Below are 15,262 nucleotides of genomic sequence, written 5' to 3'. Positions count from 1 at the left end.
CCACTGTTGTCTGAAAGCAATTAAGTTTCTTCAGTTTAGATCAACAGATCTATAATTATTTCTATGCATCGACTCAGCGTTGGCAAATTCTAACTAGCCATGTATCAGACTTAGGTATAACTGTTAAGCTGCTGAGTGAAAGAAGATGGGAGAATCAGATTGATGCTTTGAAACCACTGAGATATAATCTTTGAAGTATATATGATGCTTTAATAGAGATCTTTGATGACACAAGCCTAAAAGATTTATCTGGAAATGCTTCCCGAATTGAAGCTAAGGCCCTTGCTGATGCAATTTGTAAGTTCAGGTTTGTGCTGTGAACTTACAGCAATATCTCAAAGACTTCCAAAGTCGATACCACCACAAGGAGTACTTCTCTTCATACTACAACAAAAACACCTGGATAATGTGCCTAATGGTTCTGTTGCTCTAAGGATCCTTCTCACACTTCCAGTTTCTCAAAGCTCAAACTTATAAAAACTTACACTTAATGTTGCAAAAGAGATTAGTTGGCTTGGCAACTATATTAACTGGACTTGCCCAAGCAGCAGCCCTTGACCAGAAGGAATTGGTGACAAAATTTGCACACAAAGTGAGATTTTGATGTGCGTGAAATTGAAACTTTTAAGAGATTCATTTTGAGCTTCGTAATTCACAAGATTATTCAAAACGATTTGTATGCTAAAACACATTCTTTTGTATTTGAGAAAGATAATCAAAGATTGTTGTACTACTTATTCCTGCCATTTTAAACAAATTTAGCAGTTTCAAGTTTTGTGCTTTTCCTTTTTTCTACAAGAATCTGTTTTTGAACATTGAAGTTAGCAATTTGGGGTGTGTGCATGTGTGCACATTGCTAGCCTTGTCAGGGGTGCAAAATAGCCTGGCACTGGCACTGGGGAACAGGGACGCTATACAAGATAGCCCTTGCATCTTGATCTAGCAAGGACATAAGAAGAGCCTGGCTGCCGTATCATGCCAAAGGAGGACCCATCCAGCCAAATAGCTTGATGTCACAGCAGCCAAACCGATGCCCCAATGAAAAGCCAGAAAGCAGGACCTGAGTGTGACAGCAACATTCTCCACTCGTGATTCCCAGCAATGGTTATTCAGGGGCCATGCTGTCTCCAACAGCGAAGGGAGAATAGGAGAATACATGTGCTTTAAATTTATGGTATGTATGCAGCCACACATGCAACAAATGCAAGCCTTACTCCTTACCCTTGTGTGATTCAGACACCACTGATGGATAATACCAGAGTGAGGGGAAATGCCACTTTGTGTGCACAGCACACAGGCATCACAGGCCCCTCCCTGGCCCCCGACAGTAGGCAAAACTCTCCCTTGTGTATATCCTAGCTTTCGTATATTGATGAGCATTTTATTAGATGTTGATGGTATTACTGTTACAGTGGTACCTCTAGTTATAAACTTAATTCGTTCCGGAGGTCCGTTCTTAACCTGAAACTATTCTTAACTAGAGGTGCGCTTTTGCTAATTTCAGTCCATTTCACTTTCTCTCAGATTCTCATTGTTCCAATCTTAAGTTTGGAGCTCCACATATCCATATCAGTTTTCAATATTTTTAAAAAAATATTTTCCCTCATGAAAACTCAACAGCATTTTAGTGCTAATCTCTCCTAATATACACATTTCAAGTATAATTTTGACTAATCTTACTACATAATAAAATTGTTGCTGCTGCCGCTGTGCCGCCGGCACACAATTTCCGTTCTCATTCTGGGGCAAAGTTCTCAACTTGAGGTAACTCTTCCAGGTTAGCGGAGTTTGTAACCTGAGGTACCACTGTACTATTATTACTACCACCACCAGTGGGCATTTCAAGAAAAGGTAGCTAGGAGGAGTGTTGTTCACAGCTCCAGCCAGCTAGCAATGACACTTTTCAGCAAACTCTATTCCATTTGCTCTCCAGTTTTCTTGCCCCTCACCCGATTGATAATCAGCCAAAATTCTATGTTTGCTGAGCATGCTCAGTTCTCATTGGCTGTTTCAAATTCCCCCTTCTCTTAGGATCCCCACACACCCCAAAAATTGGTTATTTGTTTACTTCTGAAAACTTTGGGATTCCTTTGAGAGAACAGAGTTCCCTATTATTTGATGACTGGTGATGGTACTCAATAAGCCTCGTGTAGATGCCATGGGTGGACAAATCAGTCCATTTCACTTTCTCTCAGATTCTCATTGTTCCAGTCTTAAGTTTGGTGCTCCACATATCCATATCAGTTTGCAATATTTTTTAAAAAATGTTTTCCCTCATGAAAACTCAACAGCATTTTAGTGCTAATCTCTCCTAATATACACATTTCAAGTATAATTTTGACTAATCTTACTGCATAATAAAATTGTAAGGTGTTATCACTCTGTTTTCATTGGCTGCTTTCTAGGGTTCTAAAGGCAGGAGTGGAGTGGGGTGGCTCTGAGAAAACTGTGCGACAAATGAGCAGGGGAGGGAGAGGGCAGGTTAATATGGGAGTTTTAGTCCTCTGGTGATGGGTGGGAGGCAAAGAGAAGGAATTGGGAAGGGCAGATAGGGGAGCAAAGTGGACATCTGTGGGGAGAATGGTAGCAGGGCTGGCAAATGAAGCAAGCAGGGGCACAACTCCTAGTATACATATATTTTTGCAAAGCGTTTTCCCGAAATATAACTAATTTTTTGTACATCATTTTTACAAGTACTGTCATGGATGCTTTTCTCTAGCAAGAGCATTTTTGCGCACACAACTTGACTACAGAACCAGACAGTAAAATTTAGGGGTACAAGGGTTTCAGAGGACAGCTGGGTTTCAGTTAGCACATTATTTCAGAAAGAGTAAACTAAGTAAGTTTGCAAACAGAACCCAATTTCTTCCCCTGCCTTACGAGATGCACCCTCAGCTCCAATCATGCCACAAAGATGCCCCTCTCCAAACCCCAAGATTATGCATCTGTCGTCCATCCCCCCCAACTTCCCCGCCTCCCCACAGATTTGTAAGCACTGCATGGGAAGTGCAGAAATGTGACCTTACCTGGCCAACCACTGTCAAAATATGGCTTAATGAGTTCTCCAAGTTTTGTCTCGTCGGCTACAGCTTCCTTTAGCAATTGCCCGCAGCAAACTGAGAGGAACGAGGAACAAAAAAGACATAAGGTTAATTTTTAAAAAGGAAGTAAGAAAGCAAAAGTAGAGGGGAGGGGAAAGGTGGATTGTGGGGAGGGCAGAGAGAGAGAGAAATGGCAAAGAAGCTGCATATTGGAAAAAGGTCACTGAATAAAATAAAAGACATGGGGGCTTGAGCTGGTTTCTCCATCTCACCTCTCTCTCTCTCTCTCTCTCTCTCTCTCTCTCTCACACACACACACACACACACACACACCTCTTTTTGCCCTAGCCAAACAAAAGCTGGAAAAAATATAGGATAATAAAGAATACATTTGGCTGGGAACATTTTTATTTTAAAAGAAAAATATACTAATCAAAATATAGAATGGAAAACAGCAAGTCAAGGGAGAGTCTATGGGTTTCTGACTGGTTATAAACTTATAATTACTGGAGGAGGAAGTTACAGCTTCCAAATTTTTCTGCTGGAGGTGTTGAGGAGCTCCTGGCTTCCTCATGTGGAAAGCTGACCCAAAGGGCTGTCCCCTGCCAGTGTCAGAACGCTAGTAGCTGGAAAGGATTCAAGAGGTCCCTCTAATTCGGCGCCCCAAGAGCAAACAAATAGGAAGAATGTAAGGAGTGCACAGTGGCTGGATTAGGCCTAAGGGCCATCTGGTCCAGTTCTCACAGTGCTTGATGGCTGCCCAATTATGGGACAGGAGCACAACAGCAGCACTCTTCCCACTTGTGCTTCCCAACAGCTGTTATTCAGAGCAACTGGCGTCCCAGCAGCTGGTACAGAACTTTGATAGTGCCTTTTACTCATCTGGATGGAGGATAGAGGAGTGTGGGAGAGTGTGTGAAACTAGCCTGCTATACAGGTGGTGGCCACTTTAGGCACGTCCAATTTACACGTGATCACTAACAGGAGGGTCCTTCTCAACTCAGAAAGTGCAGAATGGGAGCAGGTCAAGGTGGGGTGGACCCAAGGCAGGGGGGGGGTGCTTATACACACTCTGTTGGTGCGTACAGGGGCCAGGAACGGAACCCCCATGTTGCCACCTGTACAACGGTAACATTTTATTCATTGCTCCACCCTCTTCTGCCTCTGGTCCCATTCACCACTGGGAGGTGCCCACCAGGAGGTTGCCCAAAGCAATGCCTTGCCATGACCATTGTGAGTGCCATCAGTGGGGGAGGAGCGTGTCACACGCCGTGCCACTCACTCTCATGCTCCTTGGGGAGTGATGCACTCTGGCCAGCCCCAAAGGGCGGCAGCAGCAGCCCAGCCCCATTGGGGTTTTGTTTATGCTGCAGCTGAGAGTTTCTGGGAGATAAAAAAATGTGCCGGTACTACGTACCGGTAAGTAATGCCAGGAAAAAAGCACTGCACAGAAGGGAATGCAGCCTTCAGGCTGATAAACATTCCTCACCTTTTCTCTAAGGATATAAACATGGAAACTTTAAATGTATATATATATATATATAATTTGCTTTCGTAGATTTTCACGGGTACAGGAATGCAGGTTTTGGTGTCCTCGGGTGTCTTCCCGTGTAAAAGTTGGGGTGTCTAGGCGACGTTTCGACGAGGTCTCACTCGTCATCTTCATATATATATAAACGTACATATGTCATTGCTGTCTTGTTAAAGTTACAAGTTTATATTGCCTAGTGGCCTCTTATCAGGGGATTTTTGCTTTGATCTGGGGTGGTTTGGAGAAATATTACATCCTCAGCAATGGACAGAGAAAGAGACAGCCTGCGACCAACTGAGGATTTAAGACAGAGAAGGTAACAAACCATTGATGATGCCATATTTCCGAGACAGTAACGATGCTTGCATGCTTTTCCCAGAGCCTGGCGGTCCACAAAGGAGAATCCGGGGTGAAAACGGGGCAAGTGTTCGAGGAGGAGCTTGGACATGGGTGAAGACTGACAAACAATAGAAGTGGTGGAAAGTTAGGATATGAAAGGGTTTCCAAAGGTAAGCACAGAGGAATAGCTGTGGGTAGTACTGTTCCCTCCCCCTTCTGAAATCTGCTTGTTTTGCTTTGCCTAACAGTAGGACCCTTGCACCTTGCAGGTTAAGGAGACTTGCTGTTGGTTTCATGCTGGGGAGGGGGGCTACCCAAATATTAGAACCAACCCTACTCACAGCGGAGGGAAACAGTCCATTTGCACATAATTTATTCCCAAATAAATATCAGCTAACCAGAGACAGCTCTAAGCTGTTCTTCCCAGCCCAGCATATCTGCAGCAGAAACTTAACAGGCCAAGCAGCCTGCTTACAAATGATGCTTAATTTGCAGTAAATAACCAAGTTAATTAGGAGTAATGATCCCCCAGACAGTCTCCACATCTAATTATTCTTTTTAAAAAATCTGGCTGCTTGATGCATCAACTGGAAGAAAAAAGATGGGGGGAGATGATCTGGAGAGGATTTTTTTTCCATTCCAATTTTCAATTTATTTCACTGCATTATTAATTAATAATAATTAATATTCAGCCTGCATACATATATTTACAATTCAAGGCATGAATTGTTTATGAACGATGATGTGAACTTTTAAATGTAATTAAGTAATTTAGAGGTAATTAATTTTGTAAATTCCGGATATAAACCTCCAACTTGTTTACCTCAAAGTGTGGCGCTCGTGATTAGAAGGAAAGGCCCTTTTTCCAAATGAAAATATTAGCTGGGTGATAAAAACAGGCCACTGAAAGACTGTTGGGAAAGAGGACAATTAAAAAGCAAAAGAGAAAGAAGAAGAAATGTGCTTTGTGGCTGTCAATTTCTCAATTTTCCCTACGGAGAGCTCAAATGAAAGGAATCATTTATATACAAAGTCATGATAGCAAACCAAAGAAATGAGGGTACATCACAAATATGTTTGTGTTGAGATGAGGGTTTGTTTCATGAATTGTTCCACTCCAAAACAGGGCTTTTAGGCTTTTTCATCTTAGGAGATCTGGGGAGCGGAATTTTCAAAGTGGGAAAGAAATGATGCTCACCCTCTGAAAAAGATGGACCTGAAACAGACCCTGATGACAAAACCACATAATCTAACAGCTGTCCATCTCTTCCTACCCTGTGCAAAAACATCTGCGCATGGCTGGTCAGCGTTGATCAACTTCATGCAACTCCCAAAGGACTGAAGAATCCCAGGGTAGTCTTGATGGTATTTCAATATCCGCCTTGCGGTCTCCACTTCAGATATGCCATGCGGCACCTTCAGGCGCTGCCGTATGTAGTCCTCAGTTGGCCAATCAAAAGTTGTATGGTACACCTCTGGAAATGGGTTGGCAGAAAAGATTCACTTGAACGTAGACTGGGCTGCATCCGCGCCATACATTCAAAGCATAATTAAAAGCATATGACTTCTTTCTCCCTGTCTAATGAAGCATCCTGGAACTGTAATTAATCCCCTCATGGGTAACTTGGAACAGGCTCATAAATGTGGCTGCCCCTGTTCTGTTGAGACACTGGTGGAGGAAGAGGAGTGCGGGGGAAGCAAATCGCCCCTAGCAGTGCGATCCCGGCAGGGTGCCATTGTGGCTGTCCCCCCATGCTGGGTGCCTCACTCCCAGGACGTGGCCACGCCCCCAGGACGACACATCATGCCCCCCCAGGACACGTGCCAGCCCTGCCCCCGTCTGCTCTCCATCCCGCCCCCGGTGCCAGAGCATGAAGCTCCGCCACTGTGTTGAGATACAACAGGCACCCATAGTCTGCACTTTCCAGAAACAAATTAAGACATTTTTGTTCCATGAGCTTTCCTAGCTGGATGAAAAGGATCTTTTATCAGAAGTGTCCATTCCCTAATCAAATCAAATCAAATCTATTTATTTACGGCTATTAGCCCATAAAATATGTACAAACCTAAAAGCACAGAAACATAAAAACCAATACATCTAACAACAGAAGGGGAACACCACGATGCAAGGGTGGGTCATTGAGCAGTGACAAATAACAGCTTGGGGCCCGGAAAGATCCAAGGGACGGTTCACAGAAAAAGGAGAACTGGAGACGAGATCCGTCATGCACTCTCATCATAACTGTTCGATTAGTTTTTGTTGTTGATGTTGTTTTTTGGTGGTTTTTGTGTGTGAGATAACCGCATTCTGGAATCTCGCCACCTGCAGAGTTACAGAAGGATCTGTATCCTGCAAAAGCAGTGCGGCATGTGACTCAACAGGCCTGCCAACCAAGCGCAGTAAAGCAGGACCCAGGAATTTAGTCCTGGCTATGCTATGTAAGGGACAGTTGAACATTATATGTGTCCACTCCCTAGCGTTTTAGTCTTGTTTCAAATGTATTTGCTGTTTTGGTGCTTTTAACTGTTAATTATCTTTTGTGTAAATTGGCTTGAAACAGTGGTTTAGGAGATGATTAATAAATATGTGATGATGGTGGTGATGATGATATCCTAATCTACTGTATCCCCTGAGCTAAAGATTCCATGGCCTCCGCCACCTTTATCCTGCCATTCTCAGCCACCACTTCCCCATTTCTGTTAGCAAGAAAACAAAAACGATGCCACACCTCCAGTAGAAACATCCACTCTTTTCCCAAGATTCCTCTCAATCAGCACAATATCTGGAGCGAAAAGCACCACTAGGAAGGAAGAAAGGAAAAAGAATTGCAAATACAACTGAAGTTAATTTGGCTTTCTGGGAGCCTGATTAAAACAACAACAACAACAACAATTAAAGGTATGCATTCCAGATGTGCAGAGAGGACTTTAAAACATATAGTTCTGTATATGTGTGTGTTCCTTTTTCTCCAGGTATCAGGGAAGTTCCTAGATCTGGTGCCAACCTGGTGCCCTCTAGATGTTTTGGACTATAGCTGCTATTAGTCCCATGAAGGCTGGCAGGTTGTGAAAGGCTATGCTGGACTTACAATCACACTAATTTGCATGAGGCAAATTCCTCCAGGGAATTATCTCACACAACCCTTATTGCAAGGTTGGGGAACCTCCAGCCTGCAGGTCGAACCTGGCCCACCAGGCTGTTTTTCTGAAACCACGCTCATCTGACTCACACCTGATGCCATATGTGAATAGGAATATAAGGTGGGTGGAGATGCAGCTGCTGAAAACAGGATTGGAGCTGGTTTGCAGGGAGTTCAACCCAGTTTTGTGCACTATCTTCCCCCATCCCAGCAGGGCAATTTTGACATGTGAGTGGGACACCACAACTGTCAGTCACCTAGTGTCAATATGACATCAGATGATTGACACGTAAGTAGTCAAAGTTGGCCAAAATTCCCCGGTCTTAATTTTAGTGGCACAGGGGCAGAGAAGTGGCACTCTGCCAGGAGAAGAGGAACCTCTCCTTCCAGCTGTTCTGGTTCTCCATCAGAATCAGAAATCAAAGTATCACCATGTTTGGAAGTTTTTATATTTATGAAGTCAGCATAGAGTTTCAAAATTGGTCTACAGGTTTCAAATTGGTAAGGCACAGCAGAGACCTACAATGCATGACTAGGTTGAAGCAGAATTTGACAGCCCCTCCCATGTGCTTTCCTTTTTAAGGTCTCTATCTCTCAAGCTCTGCCCCCCCCCCCACAGGTCAGACTTCTCCTGAGGCCCCAAATTCTCATCCCTAATTTACAAAGATCCTCCCCCAGGTCAGCCTCCTCCAACCTTCCTCCTCCTCATCATAATCTGACCACTCTCTCCAAGATGTCTCCATAGGACTCATGATACCAGCTCTGGGCTGTGTTGGGGCACAAAGTTGGGGGTCATGAAAGTTGCCTGAGGCTTAGTAGACCTGGGCAGTGGTTTAGCCACCACTGCTCAACACAGTAATGGAATCCATGGAAATGCAGTGGCTCCTCCCACCCACACGAGTCATTGGTTCTTCTCATTTGGGCAGTGAAAGTTTTTCCTGGCTCTGACTCCTGGCTTGATTCTCTAGCTGCGACTCCTGGATTGGCTCCAGAATGAGGCCTGTACAGCTCAACACTGATGTTGACCCCTTTATAGTATTGGGCATTAGGAAATGGCCAGCTTCACCAGTCATGGGTGCTCTTCTGCCCCATGATATTCACTATACCACTATACTACTTTCTCTACCTCATTTCTGTCAATGAGGCTTACAAGTTTAAAACACTAAAGAAATAAATTATGTATCCTGTAAAGAAGCCCTGGGGCAAGGGGGTAGGGCAGTCTGTTGTGTTTGACCTGATGTTCTCTTTGCCTCTTCCTCATTCTCTTTCTCTTTCTCAAATGGAAGAGAGAAATTAGAAAGTCAGAAAGAATTTGTAAAAACACAATGGAACTAAACATCTTCTTACCAACGTGCTTGGGAATGATGCCCATTGCCAGCAGCTCTCGGGCAAGTTCTCGACTTTGGGGAATAGCCTCCATAATCCAGCCCTGGTGAAATAAGACATATAACAGCTGATCATTGAAATGAAGCACACATTGGGTCGCGCTGCTGGGGAGTGATGGAAGGAAAGGTCTCTGGTTTGTGACTGCTGGATAGGGATGCGGGAGATACTTGATTCAGTTCATACTTCATCTGCACCTCCTGAAATAATACACCAACCAAAACAGAACCATCCTTCTCATAATTTTGCAGTGAATGTTTCCAGCAAACTGGTGTGTAAAAAATGCATTATATCCATGAAAATAACATACAGAGATGCATTCTCTTAGGAGAAATAGCTTTTCAGAAATGCAGTATATTGAGGAAAAATGCATACAAAAATGTGCATGTTTGGAGAAACTTGCATTAAAATGCTGCTGAATTTTCATGAGACCTTCTTTAAAAATTGCAGACCAATATACTTATTTTATTTATTGCATAAAACTTATGCACCTCGTAAAAGGCGGGGGGGGGGGGGGAAACCTCAAAGTGGTTTACAGCCCAATGTGGAGAACCAAAGACTGAAAAAGAGAAACAGAGAGAAACAAGAATAACATCCTCATCCACCCCTAGTTTCAAGCCTCTGCGCAACTTTTCCCAGTACAATGGGAAGAATGCTTGTTTTATAGGAACACAGATAGAGATAGAGATATAAAGATAGAGACAGATACCCTTGCAACTCTTAAACCATTTTTATCTGCACATAAGTCTTTATTGAAATATTTTTAAAAAAATTGGGAAAAGAAGGAGAAGTCTAGGTATTTTTGAAATATTCAGGAGGATGTGAACTCATGCAGCCAACTTTTTAAAAGCGAAACCAAGCTTAAGAGGACAAAGGGGGAAAGATATGTGCATGTCCACCCCCCAAATTATACAGGAAAATGTGCTGTAATGGAAGCCTCCAAACCCCCAGAGCTAACGAAGCAGGCAAGCTAAAGATATATGAAAAGGGCTGTTTGCTCCCTAAAGTCCTTGTTATAACCAGCTAAGTGCTGGACTGAAGATCTTTTTTATGATTATGTAAAACAAGACAAAACAAAAAACAGGAAAAAAACACAAATACTTATGAATCTGTACTGGTCTGACTGAGGCTGAAAGGAGATGTAGTCCAAAACATCTGGAGGGCACCTGGTTGGCAAATGCTGGTTTAGGCAATACAGTGGTACCTCAGGTTAAGAACTTAATTCATTCTGGAGGTCCATTCTTAACCTGAAGCTGTTCTTAACCTGAGGTACCACTTTAGCTAATGGGGCCTCCCTCTGCTGCTACGGCACTACTGCACGATTTCTGTTCTCATCCTGAAGCAAAGTTCTTAACCTGAGGTACTATTTCTGGGTTAGTGGAGTCTGTAACCCGAAGCGTCTGTAACCTGAAGCATCTGTAACCCGAGGTACCACTGTACCAGACTGGAAGTCAAACTGAATCTGAGCCAAATACTGAACCAAACCTCTCTCCCTGCACCTCCCTGAATCAGAAACCAACTGGAATCACTATTGAAAGCCAACCAAATCAATCTTGAATTGCTAATTGAACGTGGACAAAGACACAACTTGGGTGTGGAGAGGGGAGAATAGTTAGCATTTCAAAACAAATCATAACAACTCACGGACTAGAAGAATGGTGTCTCTCAAAGAGAACCAAATCAGTCCTGGAGGTTTGCAGGCTTACTGAATGCTTGCTTGCTGAACCTTTACAGTGGTACCTCTGGATACGAACGGGTTCCGTTCCGGAGCCCCGTTCACATCCTGAAGTAAACGTAACACGCAACTGCATGTCTGCGCATGTGCGGGTCGCGTTTCGCTGCTTCTGCGCATGCACATGACGTCGTTTTGAGCGTCTGCGTATGTGCGAGCGGCAAAACCCGAAAGTAACGTGCTCTGTTACTTGTGGGTCACCGCAGAGCGCAACCCGAAAATATTCATCCCGAAGCCACTTCAACCCGAGGTATGACTGTACTAGCTTGAGGGAGGACAATTCCAAATTGTAGCTGAGCACAAATCTAAGCTGAACCAAATCCTTCAGTGGCTTGATGCCTGACTAAGTGGCACCAGTGCCAGCTGGAGCTGGGCAGCTGTGGGGCCCATGTGCTGGCAGAACCCACTGGGGCTCCTCATAGTTGGTAGGGTGGTCAGTGATACATTTCCAAAAAAAGAGGCTATGCATCACAAAAAGGACAAAAGAGGGGTTCAATTGACATAACATTTTAATTTATATGTATCAATGCACTTTTAGAAATAACTGCAGTGGGGGCAGACACCAAGCTGCAGTGGGGGCAGACACCAGCTGACTTGTGTGCCTACTAACCAAGTAAGCCCAACTGCTGATAAGCTCCTACGTGCCATTTTTATGGCTCCTTGACCAGACTTGGGGACTGGATAGCTCTCAAACAGAGGCCATCTTCAGAGGATCAGCTCTTCACAGCAACAGATGGTCCTCTGTAAACTAGGACATGTGGCTACAATAGTGGTGGGTGCCACAAGTAGTGCCCCCATGCTTACAGGTGACAGCACCACCACTTACCTGGGTCACTAACACACATGCAGCCTTACCTGGCGGTGCTAATTTGCTTCTTACTAGAATGAGCCTCGATTTTTAATTTCCTATAATTCAGGGGTCACCAACATGATGCCCACAGGCACCAGTATCTCCGTCAATACCTCCTATGGTGACTGCAAAAGATCTCTTGGGGGGAAATCCAAACTGTGTTTGAATGGGTGTCTGCTGCTAAAATGCAATGCTACAGAAAAGGAGTAGTGATGAACATCTGTGGGACTGCTGGGGGGGGGCGCACCAGTGGCTATATACCAAGGACCCACTTATGCCTGACACGCCAGCCCCATTCAACTCCCAGAAACACAGCTCGCTTCCATAGCAACACTGAGCAGTGGGGAGGATGGCATTTAAGACTGCTAAATCTGGCCAAAATTTTCCCTCTGCTTGGTGACTTGACCCTGCTGTTGCATTACTACCAGGAAATTTTCAGAGGAAGATGGGAGAAAATTGTGTGTGGGTGCACATGTACCATGCAATATATATTTAATATTGCATTAAGCCATTGATAATTACCAGTTCCTGCCTTAACTTGAATCTGTAATCAATAGGGGACCCTAAAAGCTGCAGAACTGTTCAAGGGGAACATATCCCGTGAGGAAGAAACCAAAACATTCTAATTACCGGAAAACACAACTGTCTGCTGGCAACTCCCTAATTAGCCCAGTTTTACTAACATGCTATGCCACAGATTTCTTCAGGAAATGGAAAAACAGTCTTGAGGCAAGGGTAACATGGAAACTGTCCACTGTCACCACTGCACCTCCCAGCATCGTGTCTGCAACCAAAACAGCACCTACATTAAGGAAGTCCTAGTATCTGAAAGGGGTGGGGGAGAAGAATGGTCCATATCCTATATGGCTGACAGGCGGTGGTGACTGTTGCCCATTGGAATTGGCAGGGCAGAAGGCAGGGAGGTCAAAGGGCAGGGTTAGCCACAGCAAAAGATAGATGAAGCCAAAGCCAATGACAAGCAGAACCAGCTAGATGAGGGGAAATAGTATCAAGCAATCTAAAATGGCTGTTTATAAGACTGCATAGATGAATCACAGTTCAGTGATGGAGCACATTCTCTGCAAGTAGGGATGGATGGATGTTTCCAGTCTGAGCCCATTTGCTTGTGTGATAATTTGTAAAAGTTCTCTCCTGCTTCCACATTAATATGTGTTTTTTAAAAAAATCTGTGTGAAGATTTCATGTTTAAATATGTATCTTTTATTGCACTTTCTCAGAGAATACAAATTTATAAACCTACTTCATTGAAACAAAAATTAATCAGGGAGTCAGACCATTAATTTTGTTTTATTTTTTTGGTTCAGCCACAACTGAAGGTGTCCCAGTTTGGTTCTGGTTCAAGATAATAAAGGTTCAGCCTGTGCAATCAAATTGGTTCAGCTCCAGTTCACTTGAGATTATCTTTGTAGTGTTTGATTTCAACTGTACAAGCACAAGCACAAGCATCTGTAGTAGATTAAGAAATAAATCAAAGTAATTTTAAGGAAGAAGGAAATGATTTAGTAAATAAACACTGAACAATTACTGTGATTAATTGACTTTAAGGTTTTCAGTTTAGTTTTTCTTCCTCTGTCATAATATGAGAACTTGTGGATTTTCAATGGAGTGGAATGGTGGAAGATTCAGGACAGACAATAGAAGGTACTTCTTCACACAGTGCATAATTAAACTTTTTAATTTATTATTAATTTAACTCCATAGTTGGAGGCAGTAAATGTTTCTGAATACCAGTTGCTGGAAACTACAGGAGAGGAGAGTGCTCTTGTGTTCAGGCATTGCTTGTAGGCTTCACATTAGGGCATCTGGTTAGCCACTATGAGAACAAGATTCTGGACTATGTGTCATTGGCCTGATCCAGCAGAATCATAGAATCATAGAGTCGGAAGGGATCTTGAGGGTCATCTAGTCCAACCCCGTGCCATGCAAGAATCTCTTCTTACATTCTAATTCACTCCCACAATAGGTAGTGATGGACAAAAACCTGGATGGCTTTAAAAGATGAGTAGACAAATTCATGGAGAAGGCTATCAATAGCAGCCATGATGACTATGTTCTAACTCCATTGTCAGAAGCAATATGGGAATCACAAGTAGGAAGAATGCTGTTGTGCTCAGGTCCTGCTTGCAGGCTTCCCATAATGGGCATCCAGCTGGCTACCATAAGGACAGGATGTTGGACTAGACTGGTCTGATCCAGCAGGGCTCTTACATTCTTATCTGGGATGGCATCAATGTAGGATTTTAGGGTGAAGGTCCCCAGCCCCATCCAACAGAACAGGAGGGCTCCCAGATCCATCAGGGTTGGCTGACCACATTTTGAAATCAGCAAAGTAATGCACCTTAGCACAGGAATGGGGAACCTGTAGCTCTCTAGTTATTGTTGAACTCCAACTCCCTCCCATCAGTCCCAAGTCAGCATGGCTAATACTCACCAAAAGACCATTCAATTCAGAATTGGAGACCAAAGTTGGAGATTGCAAAAATTCTCCGTGGCCGAGGTCACTGATTTTTGCCCACTAAGTTCCATGCAAACATACACACATTTGCTACCCCACAAGTAGAAACACACCACTCCTGAGATCACATATGAAGCTGGTTCCCACATCCCAGTCTATAAAGTTTGTGATTTCACAGTTCAAGGCTCTAAGCAAAGCAACAACAAATGAAATGAAATAACTAAATAATAATAATCCAAGAAGGTAGCTCAACAAACAAGTTGCTTGTAATTAAGGCGCCATGCTAATACATTATAAATAAGCCCTCTCTAAAACAGTTAGATATATGGGTCATTCTCCACCTCAGCCCCCCCCCCCAAGGTTTCCCAGTTCCAAGGCCCCAGCCAATCCCTAATTAGAATACATTATCCGTCGGCTTGACACTTCAGTGAAATGTCTAGCCTGCCGCCGAGGTGCAGCTCCGCTCGGCACAGGGTTTATTGATATTCCGCTGCATTTCCTTCGCCATGCCCCCAGTGGCTCAGTTCTGTTTTATCACACATCAAAAGGGCCGTATGCTCAGGGCGCCCCCCCCCCCTTGCACATGGCTCAGAGCCGGAGGTCTGGAACAGCTGCAAGTAGGATGGTATCACAGAAGGGACAAGCTCCAAACAGATGTCAACGATAAAAAGGGGGGGGGGAGGATAAGAAGACAACAGTGGGGGGGGGAGAGGGGGAAGGATTGTGGCTTGGGAGCCAAGGATGAAGGAACAGCACAGAGTCCATCGAGG

General features: G+C 43.9%; 1 protein-coding gene across 4 annotated transcripts in view; it reads right to left on the bottom strand.

Moving 5' to 3' along the window:
- The window catches only part of AK8 (adenylate kinase 8), a 99,291-nt gene that overhangs the window by 48,492 nt on the left and 35,537 nt on the right, over positions 1-15,262 (bottom strand). For all 4 annotated transcript variants that reach the window (XM_083721411.1, XM_083721413.1, XM_083721412.1 and 1 more), the window contains 5 exons: positions 9,399-9,480; positions 7,641-7,712; positions 6,186-6,386; positions 4,898-5,029; positions 3,027-3,116 (listed from right to left, as the gene is read on the bottom strand). In XM_083721411.1, coding sequence (XP_083577537.1) covers positions 3,027-3,116; positions 4,898-5,029; positions 6,186-6,386; positions 7,641-7,712; positions 9,399-9,480 — 577 coding nt within the window. The remainder of the gene's footprint in view (positions 1-3,026; positions 3,117-4,897; positions 5,030-6,185; positions 6,387-7,640; positions 7,713-9,398; positions 9,481-15,262) is intronic.

The sequence above is a fragment of the Podarcis gaigeae genome (assembly GCF_964106915.1).
Source record: "Podarcis gaigeae genome assembly, chromosome: Z".
NCBI classification, from domain to species: Eukaryota; Metazoa; Chordata; class Lepidosauria; order Squamata; family Lacertidae; genus Podarcis; species Podarcis gaigeae.
This window is presented reverse-complemented; position numbering and strand designations above follow the sequence as displayed.